This window comes from Cavia porcellus, unplaced genomic scaffold (genome assembly GCF_034190915.1).
Source record: "Cavia porcellus strain 051 isolate PalLab524CR breed Dunkin Hartley unplaced genomic scaffold, mCavPor4.1 scaffold_25, whole genome shotgun sequence".
NCBI lineage: Eukaryota > Metazoa > Chordata > Mammalia > Rodentia > Caviidae > Cavia > Cavia porcellus.
Genome location: NW_026947508.1, coordinates 48,601,444 through 48,627,681, shown reverse-complemented (window position 1 = coordinate 48,627,681; position 26,238 = coordinate 48,601,444). Strand labels below are relative to the sequence as shown.

The following is a 26,238-nucleotide window of genomic DNA, read 5'->3' as shown; positions in this document are numbered from 1 at the left end:
GTTCGGCTCAGCCCCCAAGAGGAATAGAGTTTTAGGAGGCCGAATCCTAGAGCTGCCGCTCTCTCTGCAGCAGCTCTTCCTCCAGAAGTCTTTTCAATACAAACTCTTCCAGGATTGCACAGCTGGAGCTGGGTCTGGTGGTTCCTGTTGTCACTGTCCCATGGCTGCGTGCCACGCCAGCACCCAGCCCAGCATCCTGCTGCTCTACCCAGGGCTCGGCAGCTCAGGCCCAGCTCCTGCTGTGGCCTCACAGCTGTCCTTGGCTCTTGCCCTCAGCACCTTTGCACTGCTGTCCTGTGTTTCTGCTGGCAAGGACAGTCCAGCCTGGTGTCTGCTGTTCCCTCTACCTTGATTGCTCTTCCTCCAGCCGTCCATGTGGCCCCTTCTTCCTCCCTTGACTTAGGCCTCTGTCGACAGAGACTTTCCCCGATTTCCTGGGTCCCTTCATTGTCCAGCTTTTTAACCTTTACTTTAATATGGAACTTTCGTTGGTTTGTTTTTTACACTCCTGGAGCTTGAACCCATGGCCTCTACATGGGTTGTCCTTTTAATTTTTTAATTTTGAGACAGGATCTCTTTAAATTGCTAAATTTCTTAGACTGGGCTCAAATTGGTAATCCTCCTGCTTCAGCCTCCCAGACTCCTTGGACTCCCAGACTCCTACAGGGCTGTGCCCCCATGCCTGGTTTTAATTTGAAATGTATGCATATTGGAAAAGTAGCACAGAGTTTCTGTGTCCTCATGGTGATACTGACATCCTCCTAATTGTTGCTTGTGCTCACTCTTTATTTAAACATGTAGGTGCTAATTGGGTAACAGTGGGGAGTCCAAGGGCAGAAGGAACCTTCCTGCGTGTTGGTGTAGCACACCCCTGCATCCCCACGTGTGACGGCCTTGGGCTGCCTGTCCCCGGCCCTGGCAGGAGGAGCAGTGGGCTGGCTCCATTTCTTTGCTGTGCTGTCCTGAGGTGAGCCTGCTCAGGTTTTATTGGTGCTGGTCCCTGTAAATCTAGCTTAGCTTTAAAAGGGTAATTTATGGGGCTCTTGCAGTCTGGGATAAGAGGTGGTGGGTAACTGTAAGCCCAGTGCGAGGCCTCTGCCATTGGGAGCTGCTGATTGGGAGGCCCTGCCCAGATTACAGGCCCCCTGATGGCCATGAACACTGCAAGGTGGCTTGAGCCAAAGAGGGCCTGGCTGGAAAGTAGTCCTGCTGGTCACCAGGCCCTCAGGGTTCATGAAGAGGGAAAGCCGGATGGCTAAGCATGCTGGAGAGGCAGGAAGGGCCCGGGAGGGAGATCAGCTCAGGCTCCACCTATGTGGGCGCACCGTGACCCCTCCTGCTGGTTCCAGCATCCTCTGCTCAGGGAGGAGCTGCTGCCCAGCTCTGCTGTACCCTGACCCACCTTCCAACCTTGAGCTCAGTCTCCGGTGAAGAGCTTCGGGCAGGACCCTTGTTGGCCAGGCTGCCCTTCCTTTCATGGCCACTGGTACTCACTGCTCAAGGAAGCTGGCCTGCCCAGAGGAGGCTATGACCTTGTCTGCTGCCTGTCCAAAACAGAAGGACCTTTCGCAAAGTGCCAGCAGTGCCAGGCACCATGCTAGGCAGTCCTGAGTACTATCTCATTTAATCAGCATAGGCCTACCCTCTGCCGCTAAGATTCTTAGCCCCATTTCTCAGAAGAAACTGAGGTTCAGAAGGGGTGAAGTGACTCATCTAGGACCTAATAGTGAGAACGCTGATGGTGGACTGGGGCTTCATCCTAGGGGTGTGTGTGACTAGACATTTTGTAGTTCCCTTAGGTCAGTGTGCGTGGCATAGAGTAGGCAGGAAAGCAAGTTTGGAGCCGTCCACCCAGCTGCTCCCTCTCAGCGTTTCTGGCACCTGCTGTGGCCCTGCCTGTGTAGATAGGAGGGAGTTCAGGTCTAGAGAGCTCACCTGTGGTGTGAGGCTGGGACGAGCGCCTTCCTCACCCTGGGCCTCCAGTCACATCTAGGAGTGTGGTGACACTTTGCAGCTCTGGGGCTCCTTATTCTGATGCTTTCCACAGGCTGCAGAAGAGGCAGGACTTTGTCCTCAGGAGCAGCATGCAGCAGTGCAGGTATTAGCAGCCAACTCTTGTGATGGAGGTGCCATGTCTTGAGCCTGGGCTGGTGAGCTGGGGGACACTCTCTATGGCACTGGTCTACTGGCACTGCTGGGGGATGCATGGCAGGGGAGCTCAGGGAGGTGGAAGAATGGGGAGCAGTTTAGGAGGATATGTGCTTCTGCTGGGCTCTGAGGGCCCAGGGGTGCCAGAGGATTGGGCCCAAGAACCAGAGATCTGTTTTTTCAATAAAGTTTTATTGGAACAGCGCCCCATGCTCTTACTTTCATATTGTGTATGGCTGCGCAGGACCACAGCAGACTGGCACAGTTGCGGGCAAGACTGGTAGGCCCAGAAGATCTAACTTATTGACTGTCATACCTTTTTACAGCAAGGGTATAGGCAGCATCATGGGAGATCAGGTAACACACAGAGGACATCTGAGCCCAGGCCATGACCTCTAGAGCCAAGCTGAAGTCAGCTCCTCTTCCTGAATGCACACTAGAGTTGGCCTTGTTATGAAAATCATTTCATTTTCATGTCATCAGCTCCACTCTGTTCTATAGATGCAGGAAAGCACAATTGTTTCAGATTCTGAATCCCTCTCTCTGTAACTGCTGTGTAAGCTCAGAGGTTGGCAGAGCAACGGCCCAAGAACCAGGGATCTGTTATTTAAATAAAGTTTTATTGGAACACAGCCCATGCTCTTACTTCCATATTGTGTATGGCTGCATATCTTAGGACCACAGCAGGCTGGCATAGTTGCGGGTAAGATTGGTAGTCCCAGAAGATCTAACTTACTGATGGTCATACCATTTACAGAAGATGAGCTGTTGAGCCAGGCAAGCCTGAGCCCTACACTTGCTGGGTGAGCTTGGGAAAGTCCCTTGTGCCTGCGGAGCCTGCCCAGCCATCTTGTGAGAGTTGCAGTGAGGCTCATGGGTAATGGCTATGACTGATTTTTACAAACTGTAAAGTGTGGCACCCTGTCCCAGCCTGGTACCTGGTAGGCACTAAGGATCTACTTGCTGGTGAACGAGACACCCATCATGGTGAAGGCCTTGTTGGCTCTGGTTTTCGGTTGCCCTGAGGCTGCAAGGAGACCCGTCTGGGCCCAAGAGGCTGAATGAATCTTTGTACACTTGTGCAGACTTGGCGGATTCCATTGTAAATTAAAATTCTTGTGGAGAGTCATCTTATATGTGGTGCCACTTTATAGCCAAGTCATTATGATAATTTGCAAATCTCTCTGGCGGTAGCTGGAGCTCTTTGCTTCACGTTGGCTAGCTGTGACCTTTGGGCTGCCTGGTTCTGTGTTTGGTGAATGCCAAGTGTTAGAGGTTGATCCTTCTGTGTCTGGCCCTAGGGTCATCCAGATCTGACCTTTCTGGAGATAGAAGGCCTCCCAAACAGGGTCCTGCCCACCCCCTCCCACTGTGCACTGAGAGAGGTTGAAGAAATACTTCACATACTCATTACTGTTCTTGTGTCTAGTGCAAGGGCAGGATCAGGCCAAATGCTAAATTAGCTCTGTGATCTCATTTGTCCCCATGACCTTGTGACATGAGAAAACTGAGGCTGCATGAGCAAACCAGGCCAAACTCTTCCTGAACTTCAGAAGTGCCAGTGCTGCATCTGCTTGGGTTTTGCTGTGTGAAACAAAAAAGTTCTTCCCGGTCTGAGTCTCAGTTGTTTTACTTATTAATGAAATAGAAAGTTCCAGCCTCAACATCCTAGGATATCTCACCAATTCACAAATACGAACATAGGACCGACCCCATACTCTCCCGTCCTCCAAAGAGTTGCATGGGGAAGGCCAGGTCCTAGGGCCACTCCTGGCACAGAAGGAGATGTGGCTGCCCAGTGCCAACCCCTTCCCAGGCCAACCCCTCTGCCTCAGCACAGTAGGACAGGGGTTTCCAAGCAGGGGCCCGTCCTGTCTCCTGGAGATGGAGTGTAAATAGTAGGGATCTCCCCATCGGGGTCGTGTGATATCAGGCATCAGATGTGCCCACATTTATCAGACAGATTGGTCCACAGCAGGCTGTACACACCCCTTTCCAGAGGCAGCATCTCTGGGAGACTCACAGCTTCTGGTTTAATGTCCAGCCTTCAAGGAAGCAGGTGGCCTGGAGCAGAGTCAGGTGCAGACTTTGGGAGACCTTGGTGTGGGCCCTGGCTCTTCCAGCAATTGCTGTTGTCCTCGGGCGGCCACTTGCTCAGAGTCCTCTTGGGGGGTGGGGAAGGTGTGGGAGGTCCATGCTTTTCCCAGTGTTGAGGAATAGGAGGAAAGGGCTCCACTGGGCTTGGAGCACCAGCCAGGGTCCAGCTGTCACCAGCAGGCTCTGTCCCAAAATCATGGTGTTGGACAGTCCTGTAATCCCAACACGTGGGAGGCTGAGGCAGGAGAGTTGTTTGGAAGTTTGAGAGCAGCCTGAGCTACAAAGTGAGCCTAAGGTCAGCCAGAACTGCATAGAAAGACCCTGTCTCAAAAAGACAAAAAAAAAAAAAAAAAAAAAACCAAAACTTGGTTTGTTAATAGTTCAAAAGCTTCTTACTGTCTCCAGTACAGAGGCAGCTCACAGAATCCGTGGCTTGTTGACAATGATTATTTAGTCTCACAGGGTGATGGCTCAGCCAGTTACTCCCTGTGTGACTTTGACAAACCACTTAATCTCTGATCTTCACTGGGGTCCCAGTTGGAGTTGGTGTGTGGTTATTCGTCAGTAGACTGAGAGGCAGCAGGAGAGTGCTTGGACTGTGCAGTACCAGAGATCTGGCTTTGGGTGTGGCCTGGCCTCCTAGCCACCCCCTGGGCCAACTCAAGAGTGGTGTAGTTTCTCTTTCCCACCTGGAAAAGAACTATACTGTGCATGCTGCAGGGACGGACACTGGGAGGACTTAATACGTCTGTCACTATCCCACGGCCACCTTCCTTCACTGCACTCAGCCCCCGTGTCAAGGAGGGACAATGACCCTGTGCGTCCTTGCAGGGATCTCAGAACCACCCCCACCCCCACCCTGGGAGAAAGACCCTGGTGAAACAGCCCTGTGTGATGATTAAGCACTCTCTGCTCCAAATGCTATTAATGCTCATAAAATTATCCAGTTTCTGAGGCCCAGTCCCAGGGTTCGCCGCCATGGGACAATAAAACTGCACACAGAAACGATTCGGAGAAGGCCAGGACAGCCAAGCAGACACGGCGTTAAACGGGCCGCAGCCTGCGCTCATTAACTCGGCCCATCCGCTTTGTTACCAGGGATTTCTTTTTAATTAAAAAACAACCAAGTTATTAAAAAATAAGCCTGTGAGCGGTTGGCTAAGCAGCCGCAGAGGCAGGAAGGCTGGGGCTGGGGCTGGGGCTGGGGTGAGAGGCTGCCCGGGGAGGCACAGGGCTCAGTGCCGGAGATAACTCACACTGAAGGGATTCTGAGACTCTGAGAGGCCTGGAACTGGGTTTGGGGGAGGTGGACCCCATGTGGGGCTCTCTAAAGCCCGCTTCTCATTACAGGGACCAGGATGTGGGGATAGGTCTGATGGACTGGGCCAGACCCCAGCTCAGAGTACTCCGGCTGTGTGTGGCTGGTTGGGTAAGGTCTACTCTGTCAGATGGGGTAGGAGCACTCACCCCTTCCTCAGAGGACAGTGGGGCCCAAACAAGCCTGTGGCCGTCACATTCCATCCACATGTGGTGCTGTTTTGCTGGCCTTGACCATGGCTCGGGTTGGCCCTGCGCTGGTCTTGGCTTTGCTCTCGTCCTGATGCGCTGCCGTGCTGAGCATCACAGTGTCTGGCGGTATGTGGGCCCTGGGTAACGTTCGGTTACATCCCAGGGCGCTTCACGGGCTTTGGAGTGGTTTAACCGCTGATCTCCTTCCAGAGGCACGTGTGTCTGAGCAGCACTGTGCCAGGAACTGCTGTCCCAGTTCACCCAGGGCAGCAGGGGGAGACCTTGGTGTGGGCCCTGGCTCTTCCACATGCAGGGATCTGTCAGAGTCGCCGCCGGCCTCCTGATGGGGGATTCACGCTGTGGTCGGGGCGTCAAACCTGTGTCATCACCCCAGAGGTGACAGGACAGAAAGCTGGAGAGGGTAATTTCTCAGTCAGCTGTCTTCATCCGTGCGACATGGGCCCAGGGAGGGGAAGGAGGATCTAACAGCTGCGCCCGACGTTGCATTGTACTTCACGTGGTTGTTCAAGGTCTTGCCCCTCCACTGCCTTGGTTGTTCCTGGTTGTGAATAATCACACACTGCCTTTGTATTGTGTAATGTGCTTTGGGAAGTGGCAAGGACAGCAGCTGTGACAGTCTGGGCTTCTCCTCAGTGGCCTGTGTGTGCCAGCCCCATTGCTGGTGGGCACCTGAGCAACCGCAGTGTGGCATCTGGGAACACCAAGACTTCCCTGCTTTCCTTCCCTCTGCTACGTGGGAGGCTCCTCAGGTTGGCATGACGCTCATCTAACACTGGAGCTTTTGCGTCTGCCCCTGAGAGCCGGGTGTTTTATTACTGATCCTGCTGAGTGGGTGCAGAAGTGAAGAAGGCGTCGCAGGGCCTCGCGTGGCTCTGGGTGCTCTGTCTGTTCCCACTCACTTGCTTCTTCTCTCCCTGTCGTCCCTGCCTAGTGAACGGGAGCTACAGCCACTGCACCTCCGGCTCGGAGAAGGGGCTGCTGGACCTGGACCTTGCTGAGGGCTCTGGCCCCACCTGCCACCAGGGCTTGTTTCTCCCTGTGGGAACCCCGCCACCCCGGGGCCACCCCCCTGCCTGCGAGAGGCTGCTGCATTTCCCCCACCCTCACAGGTATGTCCCTGTTCCCACTGCTCTGTTTCCTGTGGACACTCCCCAGGGGACGAGGACCAGGCCATCAGCCTTCCTGGCTCATGGGAAATACAGGGAAACCGAGGCCCAGGAGATCCTGAGACTGCCTACTCTAAACTCTCCTCTTTGCCAGAGTCTCCTGAGAGGCACAAAGATAGTTCTGTTAAGGTGCATGCCCCCATTTTACAAGATAAGGTGGCTTTGGTGGGGATGAGATAGGGTCTTGCTATGTAGTTTAGGCTGGTTTTGAACTTACTGTGTAGTCCAGGCTGGTGGCGATCCTCTTGCCTCAATCTCCTAAGTGCTGGGATTATCGCCACACCTACCTTGAGGTATCTTGTGGAGAAGAAGAGTCAGCCGAAGAGGAGAGGCCAGCTCCGAGCTCACGAGGTGGCTAACCTGCACTGTCAGTGGGCACAGTCGGCTTCCTCCTGTCCCAGGTCCTGCCCTAGGAGCCATCGTTGTTGATGTGGCCCTTGGCTACTCTCCCAGCTCTGTGGGCGCTGGCTGATTCTCCTCTCTTTTCCTCTCCTTCAGGGCGATGTTGAGGGTGCTGCACCTGCTGGGGGTGGGATCCCCAGACCATCTCGGGGAACAAAGATGGACGACCCCACAGCTCTGGCTGCATGGAGTCCCCGGAGGCCTCGATGTAGCAGTAGTAGGGGACAGTACATAAGCTCTGCCATCTCCTTCCCAGAGGGCTGTCACTTGATCCTGGCCACCACCCGCTGAGTTCTGTGCTCTTGGTCCTTGTTTCACAGGTGGGAAACTGAGGCTCAGAAAGGGAGGTCACGTAGGTCTTAGAATTTGGGCACAAAGCCAGGTCTCCTGTTCTGCTATATAGCCAGGAGATTCTTTGCTCACCTCACCTTCCTGACCTCTCCTCTTTTTGGAGTGTTCTGGTATCAGGCCGGCCCCATGTCTCTGCCAGTGCCTTACCCACCTGTCACCCATGACCTCAGTCTGAGAACTCTCTCATCTCTCTGAACAAGGCCCTGTGAAGGGCAGGGGGCATATCCTTCCCTGGGGAGAGGGCTGCTGGGAAACTGCCACTTATGTGGTGAAGACAGCCACTGTGGACACCCCTTCCCTGCCACCTGTGGCACTGTGGGTGTCTGAGGAAATCACTCTGCTATCACTGATGAGAAAGGCCTGGAAACTGTCTGAGCCTCCTGGGGTGGAGCTGAGCCAGGCCTCAGACCTGATCTCCTGCCTCCCACCTGGGCCCTGCCTGGCCTGCTCTGACTTTCCTTCAGAATTGTAGTTTCTCTCAGTCGTGGTGTTTGGGCCTGAGATTCCCAGCAGTGCCCAGTCCAGGAACTTCCTTAGGTAGGACTAAGGTGCCCTCTCGCCTTGGCTGTGCTTCAGAGTATGGCTGTAGCTAGTTTGGGCAGCGAGAAAGAGAGACTTCTTAGGACAAAACCCCACGCATTAGGATCTTCAGAAGTTAAGAAAGGGAATACATGTGGAATTAAAAACCCACTGGACCTGGGTGTTTCTCAAAACGCCAGCCTCTGGCTTCCTCCCGCAGTACTCACAAGGGTGTGTGCTGGGCAGGCAGACACTGGGCCTGGGGCTGGGGTGGCCCTGGGGCTGGAGCCCAGGCTGAGGAGGTGTTCACCTGTCACCTCCTGCCCCTGCCGCTCTCATCTTCTCCTCCCTCTTTCCCTTCTCACAGTCTTGCCTGCTCTCAGGCAACTAATCTCTTCTCTCAGTCAACCAGTCTTTTTTTCCTCTCCTTCCAGGCCTCAGTTTCCCTCCTCTCCTCTGGACTTCATCTTTGGTCCTCAGCTTTCCTGCCAGCTGCTGCCTGGACCTCCCTACTTTGCAGTGCCACCCTCTCATGACTTCTCTGGCCACTATCTTCCAGGTCACCCAGGCCCCAGGCCGCTTACATGAATGGCGGCCTGCCAGCCACACAACACATCAAGCAGGAGTCCCTGCCTGACTTCCAGGCCATGGCCGAAGCCCATACACCCCTGTCGACCCACTGCCGGGCCCCACCAGCCACAGGCCTACACACAGCGCTGGACCTTCCGGGCCGAGGCCTCACCGGCACTGCCCCTTCCTGCTACCTTCTGGGCAGCGAGCCTAGCCAAGGCCCGGGCCCCCAGCCTGAGGCCCGTTTGCCCGAGGGCAGCCTGAAGCGCTGCTGCCTCTTGGGCCTGCCTCCTGTTTCCTCAGCCTCTGCCTCATCTTGTGTCTCCTCCGACGCTACCCCGATCATGTGCTCCTCCCAGACAGCTCTAGTCTCCTGTGTAAATGGACTCCGGAACCCCGCTCTGCCAGAAGATGTCGGAGGCCCTCTCAAGCGGTCCCGGCATGGCCCTGTGCCCGAGAGCCAGGAGGCCAGTGTGCAGCTGGAAGAGTGCCAGAAGACAGGCTTCCTGAAGCAGGAGCCTTCGGATGAGTTCTCGGAGCTCTTCGGGACTCACCAGCAGGGCCTGCCACCTCCTTACCCACTGCCTCAGTTGTCAGCTGGCCCAGGTCTAGGAGGCCTGGGCCTAGGGCTGGCAGGCAGGCTGGTGGCTGGGCGACAGACCTGCCGTTGGGTGGACTGCTGTGCAGCGTATGAGCAGCAGGAGGAGCTGGTGCGGCACATCGAGAAGAGCCACATTGACCAGCGCAAGGGCGAGGACTTCACCTGCTTCTGGGCCGGCTGTGTGCGCCGATATAAGCCCTTCAATGCCCGCTACAAGCTGCTTATCCACATGAGGGTGCACTCGGGTGAGAAGCCCAACAAGTGCATGGTGAGTCCACAGTTCCCTCTCCCACCCCACAGCAGAGCTCCCTGTCAGGATGGCCAGCACTCTCTCTCAGGGAAACCTGGCAGGTACTTTGTTCTCTCTGGGTTCCCTGTCTCCTGCACCAGGATGTTAAATGTGCGTTAGCCACGCTTTAGAGTGCCACAGGTCAAAGCGGGCTTGACCTGCTTTCTGTTTCATCTGCGTGTGCCCTGTGTCCCTCCTGCACATGGCCACAATCATCTGGTGGGGGCATGATCTCCAGCCTTGGACCTTCACTGGGTGCCCTTCCCAGGGGACTCCACAACCTTCTGCTGGAGCTGCCTATACTGCTAGGTCCTCCCAGTGGGTCCCCAGGGCAGACTTCTGGCTAAGGCTGAGGGCCAACATACCACTGCCTGTTTTTTTGCTAGGGTTAAGGCTAAGTTTTGTGGGGATAGAGAAATATGTGTGTGTATATACATGCAATTGTATCTGTATACAGATGCACACACCTCTACCCACACCCGCAGGTGTCCTGGCCTCTGGTTGTCCCAGCCAGTTATTCTTGCTGTGTCAAAATCTGCTTCAGAGGCTGAGAGCTTAATCCTAGACCATGATACCTCCAGCTCATTAACGTGTGTGCTCCCAGGGCCCAACCGGGAAGGCTGGGCCATGACTCTGCCTTCCCTTCCAATTGGTGGGCTGCAGCACATCTGGTGTCCAGCAGCAGGTGTCCCAGCCACAGTCCAGTTCTTCTATGCTTGTGCGCTGCCTGCTCTGCCCAGAGTGGAGTTTGTAGGGGTTAGGTAGAGGCAGGAGTTTCAAACTCATCCTCCTGCAGCCATTACCAGGGCCTGCCTGCCTATGGTGCTGTTAGCTGGGCACATAGGAGTCAACGCCTCACGCCTTGAAGATAAGGGGTTCACTTCACAGACAGGAGGAGGAGGGAGCCAGGGCTGGCATCCTGGTGTTGGAGGAAAGGGAAGCAGGGAACCTGTACTTAAGTGCCTTTTTGGCTGAGTCTTGGCTGGTGGGAAAGTGACAGGCTGGAACATCCCTGGTTCATTTGGGGTCTTGTGACAAATGGCTTGGCGGAAGGTGCCTGGAAGGAAATGACCAACAGTCCACAGGCCAGGGCTGCTTGAAGACAGTTATGTCTGCCTCTTTCTTTGAGACTCTTGACTGACAGCACTGAGCTGCAGTTCTCTGTCATGTCACTCCTGTGAGTGTCCCTGCTGGTATCTATAGGGGCTTAGGAAGATGATGGGGCCTCAACATGATTGTAGCCTTCCCTGCCCACTTTCCAACTGGAAATGAGGGCCAGATAAGGAGCTGGATTATTCAGTGTGCCACAGCACAGGGTCGCCTGCCAGGACCCCACTTGATTCTCGGCTCCACCTGTGCTAACCTACCCCTGGCTGCTGCTTGACCCTGGGGATCCAGACCTGGATCTGCCGCAGGGTCCTTGCCCTGGGAGACCTTGCACTTGGGGATGGGTCCCCAAGCCACTAGGGATCAGGAAGAGTGGCAGATCCTGGGGTGGAGTTTACATAGGCCCAGGAGGGTATCTCCCCCAGGGCATCATGGAGGAGGTATATGAACTCACTGGCAATTATATCTGTTCTTTACAAGAGTTCTGGAAAGCCAAAATCCTGGTAACTCTGAAGGCTAAGGCAGGAGGATCACAAGTTCTAGGCTAGCTTGGACAACTGAGAGAAGCCCTGTCTCAAAATAAAATAAATAAAAAGGGCCTGGGGGGTATAGCTCAGTGGTACAGCAGTAGCCTAGCGTGGGGAGGCCCTAGGTACAGGGCACAGTACAGCAAAAAGAAAGAAAGCAAAGTTCTGTAAAGCCCAGGGTTTCTGAAGACAGGGAAACAAAGACCTGGTAGGTCTGCCCAGCCTCCTGCTTGCCCCGAGAACTCTAGGTCCTGCCTCTTTGTGGTTGGGAGCACTGTGATGACAGTACTCACAAGCAACTGCTGAGGGCTGACTGTGCCTGGGTGCTGTTCTAGGTGTTAGGTCCACGTGGTCCTTAGCTATTATTAACCCTCATTTTCCATATGAGGAAACTGAGGCTCAAAGTAATTGTGTAAGTGGCCCCAGGTCACATGGCTAGTTAGAGACAATAATAATGGCAATGACAATAGTAAAGATTAAGAATCACCATAGTAATAATAACTTCCCACAGTAACACCAATAGTTAGGGATTGGAGTGGGGTTTGAACCCACGTTTTTCTAAACTTTGAAGTTCTTGTTTGTGTTGCTCTCTGTTAAACTAAGGATTCCTGGGGCCTACAGGCTGCTGGGTGCCACTGCTCACCTCTCCTTGCCTCCTGCTGCCATGGGAGGCCAGAGTGCTCCCCTCATGGTGCCAGCGCAGTGGGTAACCCAGGAGACCAGGCAGGCCTCAGCCTGCACCCAGATAAATACAATCTACCGTCCCTGTAAAGTTATTAATTTCTCATGACAGGCCTGTGCTACCATGCACTGTAATAGACAAAGGAATTTTGGGCCTGGAGCCTCTGGAGAACAGGAAATAGATGAGACATTTTGATTGAAGAGTAAATGGCCCACTAAAAGAGCAGTTAATCCTTTTATTATGTTCCCAGCAGCGGTTTCCACAGCGCTTTCATGGGGTAAGCTGCCCTCTCCCCATCCAGCCCTTAACACTGTCCTCCCAGCTGGTTTGCATTTAGTCGATGGACTCTGCTCCCTGGGACTGGACTGAGTGGCTTGGTCCTGAGGCCGGGCCTGGGCTGAGGACCCCCTGGCCCCCGGTGTAAACCTCGTCGTCTGTCCCCCACCTGCCCCCTTTGCAGTCCAGAGGAAGCTCTTAATCTCTTTGCAATATCCTGTTATGTTTCTTGTGTTGCTTGAGTTGTCTTAGCCTTATTAAATTTGGGGCTTCCTCTGCATTATGATAACAGGGTTACATCCAACCCAAATACTGACGCGACGCCTAGGAGACGTTATCGTTGAAAAGATTAGTTTAGTGCTTTCTTAGGTTGGTTCCCCCAGATGTTGGCATCCTGAGTGTCTGAGACTGCAGAAGGACGCAGGGCAAAAGAGAAGCAACTTCTCAGAATCATCCCTCTCCTGCCTTGGGTTTTATAAAATAACAGCAATAACAAGAAGGGTCCTTGATTTTGGGGGAAGAGTTTAACCAACGCTGTGACCTCATGTGGGATGTGTGAGCAGCGGTGAAAAGCTGAGGTCTGGATTTCTACAACCCTAGGTCCCAGCCTGGCTCTGTCAGCTGCACAACCTCAGGCAAGTGACCTATCCTCTGTAAACCACAGCTTACTCGTAAAATGGGGCAAAAATATTACATTATGTCCGTGACTTCCGGGAGAATATTCGTAAGTCAGATTCATTCATAATCTGACCAAGTGAGTATTATACAGGACACCTGTGAAAGTTTGGAACTCAAAGGTTCATGGGTGGGGGACTTTCTATAGTTGGCTTTTAGACATATAGTTTACAGAGTTCAAAGAAATGATGTGTTGAAAATGCTTGGTTAATTTTGTTCTTTTCCCATCAAACCCTTTCATATTGGACATCTCAGAAGACCTAACCCTAGAAGTTGGGATGCTTAGAGCTTTTTACCAATAAAGAAACTGAGGCTCAAATGAGCTACTAGGTGTGGAGCTTGCACTTGAAGTTGGTGGCATCCAGCAGTGTTGGCCATGCATGAGGAGGGCAGGGCAGCAAACAGGGTGCTCCCACTGATAGCTCATTGATCTGCTACCAGGGGGCCCTGGTCCATTGCACCTCTCATTCAGTCACTGCAAGTGGCTGCAGTGACCACCTGGCACCGCTGGCATGGGGGCAGCTGGGCTGGTGGCACCTGGAAGAGGTACTAGCGCCTGTAAGCAACTGGAGTCCAGAACTGGGTCTTTGTCCTGCCCAAGTTCCACAGCAGCTGGGCTGCCCTGCTGCTGCTCTTTACCCCTTAACCCACTCCAGCGTTTGCTAGTCTGTCCCAGGGATCTTCCAGCACTTGGGCAGAAGCTGAGCATTACTGGTTGGCCTCAACTAGCCAAGACACTCAGGATACCAGCCACCTGGTTGGACCTCCTGGGAAGCCTTGACCACTGCCCAGCCTGGGACAGACTTCCTTGTAGCCCGACAGTCCTAGGCTTCTGGTTTCCCTTTTTACCTTGTTCCAACCTTCTAACCCCTACTCCTACTGCTCTGAGAACTGAAACCTTGGGTGCTGGGTTGGCTGGGATAGAGAAAGCTGCTGATTGCTGAGCTTCAGAGAGCCCTTTATCCTGGTTTCATGCTAACTGTTCCCCATACCAGCTTCAGAACAAAAATGCTCAAGACTCTGAGGCCCAGAGAAGCCAAATAAATCACTTATCAAGACCACACAGTCTGCCACAGGGCAGCAGGCAACACCAACCTGTCATCGTTACTCTCGCATTGCTGAGACAAAATGCTGAACACCAGCAAGTTAAAGGAGAAAAGGTTTATTTCAACTCACAGTTTGTAGAGGTTTTAGTCCATAGGAGGCTGGTTCCAAGGAAGGGTGGAATGGCAGAGGAGAAACAGTCTATGGCATGGCAGGCAGGAGGCAGAAGGCGGCAAGCCTTCCTTTCCCTTTTTATTCTATTTAAACTATAAGCCTATTGGTTGGTGCCACCCACACAGAGTGGCCCATTATCTATACCCAAAACTGCTAAACCAACCAGCAGACTAATCCAGTATAACACACACATAATCCAGTGTCATGTAACTGTGATCCAGCCACTTCCCAAAAGCCTAGCCTCTGAGCCTTGGGGAGACATCAAGATGCAAGTCACCATAGCCAGATGGGTGGAGCCCTCAGTTGAGCTGAGAGGTAAAAGAGGCTGAATTGGGGTCTGGGGCTGTATTATATTGGGAGTCTGAAGGGAGAAGGAAACTAATGCATTCAGAGCTGTGCTATCTCCAGCCACGAGTCCACATGCCTGTCTTAGAGAAGAAGCTGTCTGTGTCACCCAGCTCAGTATCCCATGAGTCATGCTGCCTTCTCCTGCTTGCCTTTGCCCAGCCTCCTCCTCAGCAGAGCAGTCTCTTCTGTGCTTCTCATGCCTCGCGGGTAGAGTTCAGGCAACTACTCCCCAGCTCCCCGTGTCTTGAGACCAATACTGTGGGCATGTTTGGAGGCCAACACCTCCAACTCATGTCAGCATCTGAGCCTCATTCCAAGGTGGGAGTCCCCGGGTGCTAGACAGTGTGAGCAGGTGGGTCAGCAAGTCCATCCCTGTTGCATACAAATGGAGGATCAGGAAGACAGAGCAGAGAGGATGGGCAGGAAGCCAATATTCCAGAGCAAACAAGCATCAGTGGGCAGGGTGAAGACCAGAGTCAGGGGTGCTCAGAACTGTGGGAGGGCAGCCATCCAAGGAGGGAGTCCTTCCTGCAACCCCTGCCTTACCCAGAGGCAAGCTCTCTCGGTGCCAGGCCTAGTGCTGGAGGCAGATATTCCAAGGTGGATGATGTTCTGGTATCCCTGCAAGATGCCACCCTGCGTTTTTATTGCTGGGCGATGGAGGAAGGGGAGCTCGGAGCTGAGGCTCAGAAGCCTGGCTGCTTAGCCCTGTCCATGTCAGTCAAGCAGCTGAGGACGTTATTGGAACACTGGCGTGCTTTTCTGACTGTATATGGCTTCCGTTTACAAGGTCTGAGATCTTAGACATTCCAGGAGACTCGGACTGCTGTTCCATTTTACAGAGAGGAAAAAGGGCGGTTTAGTTCAGGCCCAGGTCTAGGCCCCAAGGGTGCTGTGGGTCACATTTGAACCCATGTCTCACCCTAATTCACGTCTCTGGGATTTTCCTGGCACCACCTCTCAGCAGAGTCACCAGTCTATTTGCAGGCGCTGAGAGACGAAACCCAGACCAAAGCTCAGGTAGCACGCTGTCCTGGGCACCTGTGCCTTGCCCCTGGCTGGCCCTGAGTCACGGAAGAGAAGCGTACCCTGCCTGACCTCCAGGCAGGGAAACCGACAGGCATCTGCAGGGCGCCATTTCCTCCAGGAAGCCAGCACGTGGTCACTGTGAAAGCTTGCTGACCATGATTTGATGGTCTTCGATACTGGCTTAGAGGAGATGACAGCTCATGGGTTTCACTTATTATAAAAGAAGAAAAGAAAACAAGCTCCTTTCCTGGAGATTGGAGTTCCTGGGCAAATTCAGAAGCTGCAGAATGGAGCATGTTTTAAAAACACTGTCCTGGAGAGTCCTGCTGTAATAGGCCCAGAGAGGCCAAGCTGGTCCAAGTAGCTCGACACCCTGAATCCATCCTCTTAGGAAAGGGAGCCTGAGCTTTGCCTCATTTCAGGGCAGGGAAGGGACAGTTGGGGGCAAAGGGGCTCACTGCAAGTTGCCATCCAGAAGTATCCACATTAGTGAGCCCTCCTAGGACTCTGTCTCTCTAGTAGGTGGGAACACGGGTAGTCCCAGCTGCCTGCCTTATTTCTCCCTGCCCCGAGACTTCCTCAGCTCCTCAACCCCCCACAGAGTTGCGTTTTCCTTGTTCTATAAGCCCTCTGGGCCTTGGCTTGTTCAGGTTCATCTGGATGCAGTTCCCAGCCTAGCAAACTCCTACTCATCTCTCACAACCCCAGAGCTCCTTCTCAGCTTCTCCCTTCCCACGCTTCCTGTTCTGCTGTTCATGTCACTTTGTGTACAACACTGCTTCCTGGTGTGGCGAGTGTCTTGGACCACATGCCTTCTGGCACCTGGTCTGGCATTGGTGGCAGAAGAGCTGAGCCCGCTGCCTAGGATGAGGTCTCTCCCCCAAGGTCATCCAGCCTTTCTGCTCCCAGGCTGTGGGAAGCCCCTGTCCTCCAGAGCAGTTTCCTGTGGAGTCACAACCTGAGGGTTGTCGTGTCCACCCCCTCAGCTGGTGCCAGAAACCTTTCCGCTAGAAAGCCTGACTTCAGAAAAAGCCTGGCTCTGCTACCATTCAGCCTGTGACTGTGTAGGGGTAACCGGGATCCCTGAGCATCTGTCTGACACTTGCAAAGTGGAGGTAATGGGATATCAGCAGACGGAGGAGGCATCAGCCGGCAGCCACAGCAAGTGCACAGTGAAGGCTCCTAACTGTGTGGATAGTTTGCTTTAGGAAAAGGAAAAGGAGATTGGGAAACGGACCATGGTGACTGCTCCACCTTGCATGTCCCCAGAGGATCAGGAAAGGCTGTTGGGTCCCAGATCTGCTGAGGGACAGACTGACTCTGTGAACTTGGGCCTAGTCTGGCCTTGGTTGCCAAGCTGTGAAGTGGAGTCATACCCAGCATTCAGGTTGCAGTAGCTGGTGTTTGGCAGGGACCCAGCAGACGCAGGTGACCTTTCCTCTCTCCAGCCTGAGTTCCATCTCCATGTACACCATGGTACTCCTCTAGGTTTTTTTGTTGTTGTTGTTGTTGTTGTTTTTTAATTTAACGCTAGGGCTGAGTAAGGAGTAGCTTCCTGGAGGGAGCACCCTTCTAGCTCTCAGGTGGGAGTCATGTCAGAGCCCTGCTGCCCTCTCCGGCCACTGTGCAGACGGGAGCCTGAAGCTCCATGGAAAGGAAAGAGGACAGAGAAACAAGACTCCTGGAGGCTCAGCCACTTGCTCACTGTGCAGCCTTGGGCAAGGAGTCCCAGCCCTGAGTCAGGGGTGTGTAAGATGCGACAGTGCCTGTGGGGCAGAGGGTGCTGTGCTCCCCGAACGCTGCACAGCAACATGGGTTTGAGCTGAGCTCGTGACTCCCAGTCCAGTGCTGCTGCTGATAGTCAGATCTCTGTCCACAGCTTTCCTGCAGCCTGCTCCCCGTTTCAGTTCATAACCCTGTCCCATGCCCATCTCATCTCCATGCCTGACTCTTCACTGTCATGTCAGACATTGAGAGAGACTGGATAGGCCGAGTTCAGGTCCCTGCTCTGCCCTTTAGCTAAGTGTGGGGCCGTGCAAGCCACTCTGAGCCTCAGTTTCCTGCCTGGTAAAGGGGGGTGTGGGCGAGACCTGGGCGGGGTCATGTACATGGAGCGTGGACCCTGCCCTGGAGCATCCACGGCACATCAGACCCGGCCTGGATCAGAGACGACTCCCTGGGAGCAGCAGGCCGGGAGATGGGAATGCCAGCCAAGTTCTGTGAGCTCAACGCTGCTTTATGGAATATGAAAAAAATTAAGGATGAAAAAACACAACCCTCTGAATTGAATTTAAAATAATAAAAGAAAAACAGCTTTTGAATTTAATGTAAATGGAATTGAAAGGATTCTCTTATTGGAATGAAAAAGTCAGATAAAATCAACAGTGACTCTTGAGAAAGTGTCCAGACCGAGCTTTCTGAGGGGGACGTCGCGGGAATGGTTGGCTCCAGGATGGCGGAGCAGTGAGAGGCTGGGGCTCAGCTGGCTGGCACGTGGGCTCCAAGGGCCACCGCTGTGCCCATCCAGACGATGGCTGCAGAGGCAGGCCCTTGTACCCTGTCCTCATCTGTTTAATGGGTGAAGGGCCTGCAACCCTAAGGTCTTGGTCATTTTGGAGACACTGGGCTCGGGGTGCTTGGGAAAGGGTGGGTGTCAGTTGGGAAGGGGATGAATACCTAGGGTATAAAGCAGGCTTCTCCCAGGAGGCCAGGAGAACTGGGCTCTGATGGGTGGACTGGAGCTTTCCAGGTGAAGACCACGGGAAGGGCATCTCAATCTCAGGGGGAAGGAACAGCACATGCAAATTTTTGAGGCATGACAGCATGGAACTCGTCTGGGGTGGGGGACAGCGGGGTCTTCTTTGAGCCTGGAGTGAGTTATGTGTGTGGAGGCTGGAACAGCAGTAGTGATGGGACTTGGACATGGGAGGATCTGAACTTGCACTTTACTCTGAGGGCAGTGGAGATAGAGTCCAAGAGGGAGAGTGATGTGATCCAAGTTCACAGGTAAAGTTTTGTAGTACCCTGGGTGGCAGTGGGGAGATGAGGCACTGCAGCCCGAAAAGGGGGTCAGTCCGAATGCGGAGCTTCCTTCCTTAGCCTGGCTTAGACTGTGTCACCAGACAGAAGGTGTGGCTGTCGGCCAGCACCTGGGCATCCTGTGGCTTGGCCACATCCACCCAGCAGGCTGTGCCAGGGCCCAGTGTCTGCACACACTTCGGAAATGGAACCCAGTCCGCCTTGGGAATGATGTCCAGCACTTTTACCAGTGGGACATGGGAAAGGCATTTCCCATAATGCAGCTCTGTAAAGTTTGCACAACTGTTCTTTGTTTTCGTCAGTCCTCACAATAAATCTCCTCTGCTGCCAGGACGGGGCCTCTGCGGTCTGTAAGTGATTAGGGTGTGGACTTGTGCGGCTCCGCCTCCTCGCCTGCATTCTTCTGACTGGGTAATGATAACATGAGTCTGTCACTGAGGCTGTGCCTTGTAAGGCTTGGGAGGTGGCCGCCGGCTCTCACCCCTCCTGTGTAGCTACACCAGCCTCCCTTGACGAGTCTGCCACATGGGGCCAGTGGCTTAGGGAGCGGTGGTACTGGTGCTGGAGGGCGGGGCAGGCTTGGGCGTTCTGGGGGCAGGGCCGAGATGTCCCTCGAGGACTTGGATAGAGCAAGCCTGTGAATGGGACTCAGCCGCCAGCCCTCATGTTACAAAGCGGTTACTGAGCGCTGAAGGAAGTGCTCGTGCTTTCCCTGGACAGGACCCTGAGATGCAGTTTTCATGAATAGTTGTGTGCACGGAGAGGAAGAAGGAAGTAGTCACTAAGTCCAGGATGGAAACTACCTGGCCTAGGTGTGATGTCTGGGACTGCCATCTGTGTCCCTGGCTCTCTGTGCTCCGATCGTCTCTCACCACCATTTATCCATAAGTCTGCACTTCCCAGGCAAGTGTCTGTTGAATATCAATTTGGGGCATCAGTTTGGCCACAGGGTCACTTTGACTGGTTTGTTGCCAATGAGCATGATTGTGACTGGAACACAAGTCTTCGGCTCTGAGCAAAAAGCTGACTCTTCTGTGCCCTGTATATGTCCTTAGAATCAGGACACCCTGGCCGCTCACATTCCTCCTCCCCACAGGCTTCCAGGACAAGGAGAGGTGGCTCATTGAGCCCCAACTCCGACTGACTGGGTTTGCACCTTGCTGTTTATAGATGTAGAAACTGAGGCCCTTAGAGACGATTTGATTCATTGATGATCACAGAGCAAAAGGGCCATCAGTTGGTGACAGAGGTGACAGGGAAAGCGGAGAGCTCATTCCTTACAGGCTGGTCTTTGCTGGAGCCAGGCTTTCTCTGGGCCGACATCTGCAGCAATCCGTCACCTTCCTGTTCCCTCTGGCAGGTATCCTGCCTGCTGGACAGGTCCACTGGTGGCTGAGTGCCTGCTGTGTGCGTGGCCATGTTGGTGCTCACCTGCCTTGGTCACCTCACAGTTCTAAAGAACACCAGCTCGTGCTGTGGGGAAAGAAGCTTTCAGGCCTCAGTGTCTCATCTGATAGATGAGGCTCAAGGCCGAAGGCGGGAGACGACCTGCTGGAGGTCACGTGGTAGGAGGTGGCAGCTGCCGTGTGTGTGCAACACACGTGTCAGAATCACCTTCCCTTCTGGCCGTCTGGTTCATGAAGTGCTGCCCTGCAGGCTCTGGGGAGACTCTGACCAGTGGTGGGTTTCCAGGCTCACACCCCAGTGTGTGCCCAACAACAGGTGATGGGTCGCTGTAGGTATCTGGCCCAGAGAAAGTCTGGCTCCCGCAAAGACAGATTAGCCTTCAAGGAATGAGCTCTCTGCTTCCCCTGTCACCTGTGTCCCTTTTCTTCCTGGCTCTGGGGCCTCTGTTTCTCTAGTGTGATGACTTTTGTTGGATAAACTTTGATCCCTCTTAGAGCTCCAGAACCTGATTTAGCTGAAGACAGCACAGGACGCTCCCCAGCTCCATACATGCTGCGTCTCAGCCTGTCGGGCTTTGGTTGTCTTATCTGTCAAGTGTAAGTCTCAGACCCCAGCATCCTATGATTCTTTGAACTCCACAGACATCCATGGCTATATTTCTATGTTTCTGGTATGACCCTGGGGAGGAGGGAAGAGATGGTGGACGAGGACGGGTCAGGTGGGGCCCTGGCTGAGCTCTCTGACCCCGGGCCTCCTGCACTCCTGCCCTTTCTGGTTTACTCCACCTTGTGGCATGTTACGCATCAGGCCGCTTGTCCTGGGAAGTAGGTGTATCTGTGTGCCACACAGGGTGGTGTCGGGATGCACAGAGGCATTTCTGGGTTCAGCTGCCCAGCAGGGGTTCAGTAGGTACTTAGCATTTCCTGTCCATTCCTGGGCCCGTTTCCTGTTTCTCTGCCTCAGCCTACAGTGTCTGGCCCACAGGCTCATGGGATGTCAGACCCAGACAAAGAGCTTAAGAAGCCACATAGCACAGTCTTCTTTACTAACTTGGAAACTGAGGCCCAGAGAGGCGGCAACCTTCCCATGCAGTTTCTGCATCTTGGGAAGAAATTTACCTTCGGGTCCTCCGTGTAGTAGATGCTCAGTAATTAGCTGGCTGCTGCTGCAGCAGCTGTTCATCATTAATTCTGTCTCTATGGATCATGGTTTTATGACCGTGGGCACAGAGGTGGAACAAGAGCACAATTTTGCATTAATTGGCAACAGAAGGTCTAATGCAGCCAAGAATGCAGTGGGGGAAGTGATTACACTGTCCAGAGAAGCTGCTTCCAGTGAGAGGAAGGGAGGGAAATGGCATTTATTAGGAGTGTGTTCTCTTGCAGATACCATGGTAGGCCTTTTGTCTGTGTTTTTTGTGACACTTTTGACCTGGGTGCTGCTATCCCATTACATGGATGAGGAAACCGAGGCCAAGAGCTGGAGGTGCAGCTGCCTTTGTGTTGGGCAGTTTTCTGTAATCAAGTATGAATGCATAGCTTCCTGTTAACAGTGTGTTCACCCAGGGGTTGCTGATGAAGCATCTTCATGAGTCCTTGCAGCTCCTCAGAGCTGTCACATCAACTTGGGCTTCGTAAGGTTTGAAGCCAGTCCCTCCACTTAGCCTGTGTGTTGCATGGAGAATCCATACTGTGAGCTCCAGGAGTCCTTGCTCCTCACTCCAGGTGGGAAAAGTGCTGGGCTAGGGAAGCCTGAGGGAACCGGCCAGGGTGGAAGGGCTCTGCAGCTCCCAGCAGCACATGTGGAGCAGAAGACAGAGTGGGCAGGCCTGGTGACTGGACTGGAGTTCTGAAGGTCTCGGTGAGACTCTCCTGGGGAGGTCTGGGCCCTGCCCTGCGGGCCCCCAGCCTCCAGGTTCTGTGCCCAAGGCTTTGCCTCATTGTGACCTTGGCTATTGTTGCCTTGTTCGGGCCTCAGTTTATCCATCTGTGCATGGGAAATGATTACCCTGCCCGACCCATCTGGGGTGGGTCTTCTACTTTTACTGATGTGCTGTCTGCTTTTGGATCATTGCTCATCTTCCAAATGAGGATGCCATGGCAGAGCTGGGCCACACAGAGAGGGGACAGACCCCTGCTGCTTGTCACCCTTGAGTTCCGGGAGGCTTATGCTGGGTGTGCCGACATTTCCCTGGCCAGAGCTCCGGGGAAGACAGATGCAGTCCTGAAGACTGAGGGCTGCCCTGGCCAGGCACCAGTGGACAGGAAACAGCAGCTCTGCAGGGCAGCTGGCAGCCCTGCTCATGGCTCCCGCGCTATGGGCTCCACACTGTGAGCGGGGTGAGGGCGTCTTGCCTGACCTGGCGGCAGCTCTGCCCAGCACACCCCTGCCCCGCCACCTGAGCAGCAGCAGAGCCGTCTGCAGTGCTATCCCGGGTGCAGAGGAGACGTACCTGCCAGCTGTGTGTCCCCTGGCTCAGTCCCAAGCCCATCAGAGAAGCGGGCAGCGGTGGAGCAAGGCGGGTGCAGAGTGTCCAGTCCCTTCGAGGACGTGAGGAAAAGTGCGCAGAGCCTCGTGGTGAATCTCAGGCACTTTGGCGATCACGCCCCTTCTTCAGTAGGAAACAGGAAAGTTGTGTTTCGTGACAGCATTGGTACGAGGTCAGGCACTGATATCATGCATGAAAGCACTGTCTTTGGCCTTGAGCAGTGGCAGCGAACTCATGGCAGCTGCGCAGCAGTGAGCTGTCTGCCACTGAAGGTTCCTGTCTCTGACCTAGATGTTCACTTTATTCTCCAATTTTAAATCAACTGTAAACATTTTCATGGGTCCCTAGAATTGTTGTAGGCCCTGGAGATGCTGAGACCTGGAGACCTGGAGATGTGCCTGGAGATGAACGCACAGAAAGCAAGTAAAAGAGTTGGGAGCCTCACTTTACCTCTCCCCTCCTCTGGGTTTCAGTTTCCGTCTCTGTAGAAAAAGGTAGTGGAAAAGGGAACCAAAACCTGGCTGCAGTGTTAGTGTGCTCATTTCTGTTCCAGACCATTTTGTTTCTTATTGAGTGGTGGCTTCCATGAAGAATTTGTGGATATTTTATAATAAAAAGGTCTATGCGTGGCGCTGGGGATTTAGCTCAGCGGCATAAGCGCCTGCCTTGCAAGCAGGCAGTCGTGAGTTCGATCCCCGGTACTGATAAAAATGAAAAAGACAAAAAAAAAAAAAAAAGGTCTATGCGTAATTAAATTGACATGAGGACATAAATCCACAGAAAATCTGAGCTTATTTAGTTATCATCATTAAACTCTGTACTTTTCTTGGAGCTTTCTGGTAGCCAAGGCAAAGAGGGCAATTTGTTGAAGTGCTGAATTCTTTTTGTCTGGGAAGCAGGCTGGCCAGCATACATGTTGGGGCTGGTTATGCTGAATCCTTACGAAGGCTGGAGCATGAGTATGCAAACAGGGTGTTGTAATCAGGGTTTACAAGGAAATAGATTTAATGCAGGACACATAATTTCTAGGGTTATTTTATAGTATTCACTTGAAGAGTTAAATGCAGACGGGTGCAGAAGATCTGTCCACACACTGGAGACCCAGAGAATCCAGCTGGAGGTCTAGAACCCATGAAAGATGTCCATGCAAGTCTCTGTCAAGGATCTGCACTGGGGGCTGGTGGTGGAAGCTTCCAATTGGGATGCCAGTGAGATAGGCCGAGTGCCAGGAGCGGGGGATGAAGGATGGGGGCTGGGTGAACTGGAAGGAAGGGAGGAGGGAAGAGGCAGCTGTGGCCAGCATGACCGCGTGGCCGCCTACCAGGGGCTGCTGTAGCGTTTTACATAGGTCATCTCCAACTGAGAGGGAGGCATCTTTCTCTCTTGTGACTGAGGAAACTGAGGCACAGAGGGGCACCCAGCTAGGGCTGAGGCTCAAGTTTGGGCCTATAGTCTGCCCTCCCAGGGGGATGTGTGAGTCTGCGGGGTGTGAGTAGAGGGCGGAGGGAGGATTTGGGGAAGGAACCACTGTGAGAAACTGCCGGGATGCAGCTGGTCCTGGGCTCAGGAGTAGGGGGCCAGGTGCTGGGAGCCGGGAGAGGAGACAGGAAGCCCGGCTCTCCAGCAGGGGTGAGGGGTGCAGGGAGCACAGGGTGAGCCAAGGCTGCTCTCTTCCCTGCAGGCCTAAAGCTGCTCACAGGAGTGGGAGGTGGGTTGCTCCTTCCTGCTGCCCCCATGGAGCTCTTACTCTCTTCCTGCTGGCGGAGTGCTTGCCTCTGTCTCAAGAAGCGGCAGCAGGGTGGTGGGCTATGCTGCTCCTGTTCTCTCAGGATGGTGAGGGTCACTGGAAAGGCTGCGTGTGCTCAGCCCCTGTTCTGAGAGGCTTCTGTGTGTGCACAGCAGCGTGTGTTCATTCATTCACTCATTCAGCACCAACACCCATGCTGTGTACCCCTTGGGCTGCCACACAGGCAGGGGCCCTGCCCTGGGGAGCTCAGAGTCTAGGCAGGGAGACACACTTGGGGTCTGAGTGCCGCAGCTGCAGGACTCGTGCCCTGGAGGAAAGCAAGTGGGAGCCCCGAGTGGCCAGCGGTAAGAAGGACAGGAAGGGTGTCCCAGGAGAGGGGATGGACAGTGGAAGGAGAGGCCAGAAGGTGGGAGCTTGGCCCAGAGCACTGAGTGCTAGCTTTGGGGCTGTGGGCATGCGACTGCAGGTAGACACAGAAGTGCATGTGCTTCTGCACCCTAGGAGGGCTGGTGCCCTCTGTCAGGCCAGGCTTTCCCCTTAAGCCTGTGGCCAGCTCTTGTTAACTGACAACTACCAGCTTAATCCTGGTGGCTCTTGCAAGTAGCTAGTGTCTCTGGGTTGCCATTCCCAGGGCTTGACAATCTCCTTCTCCAGTTCCTACAGACTGCTTGCTGGAAGACATAGGGCCTGCTTTCCAGCTTGTATGCAGAGCCCTCTGTGCTGGGATTGTGCTTGCAATCTGTGTGACAATTTGTGTAGCCCAAAAGCAGAAGTCTCTATTTATGTCCTCCCCGAATGCCCCTCAGCCCTCAGGCTTGCGGAGTGACCTGGGAACCCACATTAGCTCCCCAGTGTTAGGTGGCTCTGACCCTGAGCCCTAGTGTTTTCAGAGGGCATCAGCGTTTGCATGGGTTTGTCGTCATTTGTGTGTTCACACATGCACGGTACCTGTGGGTGTGTTTGAGTGGGTGGGTTTGTGTCCATGAGCCAAACTGTCGTACATGTTCCTCTGAGCACGTTGCTGTGTTGCCGTGTGTGTGCAGGCATGTGTGTCTGTGTACCTGTGTGGCCACATCACCCGTGTCTGCAGGCCCGAGTTGGGTAGCATCCTGATGGGCAGGATGGCAGAGGTGCAGCAGGCTGGACTGCACTGAGAGTGGACACCAGCGGGGCTGGAGAGGGTCTCCACTGTCTCCTTCCTGCCTCTTGGAGTCTGGAGGGAGGACATTCTCGAGGCAGATTTCAGCTCTGTACAGGAAGGGCTTTGCCAGAGGCAGCACCTTCCCAGGGGAGGGGAGCGGTGAGGCTCCCATCCGTGGGGTGGGGCGGAGGCTGGCTGCCGCTTGGCCCTGCTCGGTCCAGCACACGTTCCCTAAGGACGTGTATTCCATGGTGGACCCTGGACACAGGCAGGATAAAGGTTGGGGTCAACCTCCAAGAAGAACCCTAAACTGATCATAATTTTCCGTGTCAGCTTTCCCTTCCTGAGATGAAATACCTGGAAAAGCAAAGAAGGTTAATTTAGGGTCACAGTTTCAGAGGTTTCAGTCCCTGGCTGGGTGGCTCTGGGGAAGAAGCACCGTGCCAGGAAGACGTGGTAGAGAAAAGCCTCTCACCTTATGGCATCAAGAAGCAGAGAACAAGGGAGGCGATAGGAAACAGGGACCAGGATCATCTGTGACCCCTCAGGTCACGTAGCCATGATCCATTTCCTTCAAGGGGCCCCAGCTTCTGAGTTCCTGTTACCTCCTGCAACGCCACCACGTTAGGCGCTCATTAATGCTCCAGTCCACTGCTGGAGTTGGAGCCTTCACTAACCTGTCATTCCTGAAAACACCCACAGACACAGCCAGAAGTGTACAGTCCAGTCATTACTGTGAATGTACAGTCCAGCCAAGCTGATAATCAAAATTGGCCATCCCACTAACGCTGGAGGAGTCCCCAAAGAGTAACAGGGCCGAAGCAGTGAGCCCTCCCTGATGCACTCATGCCTGGTGCAGGCTGGAGCCCACATGTCAAAGT

The 26,238-nt window shown here is 53.9% G+C and overlaps 1 protein-coding gene across 4 annotated transcripts in view; it reads left to right on the top strand.

The window, feature by feature from the left end:
* Positions 1-26,238, top strand: part of Glis1 (GLIS family zinc finger 1) — a 171,936-nt gene that overhangs the window by 95,861 nt on the left and 49,837 nt on the right. For all 4 annotated transcript variants that reach the window (XM_063236527.1, XM_063236529.1, XM_023562553.2 and 1 more), the window contains 2 exons: positions 6,707-6,884; positions 8,773-9,652. In XM_063236527.1, the coding sequence (XP_063092597.1) occupies positions 6,707-6,884; positions 8,773-9,652 (1,058 nt within the window). The remainder of the gene's footprint in view (positions 1-6,706; positions 6,885-8,772; positions 9,653-26,238) is intronic.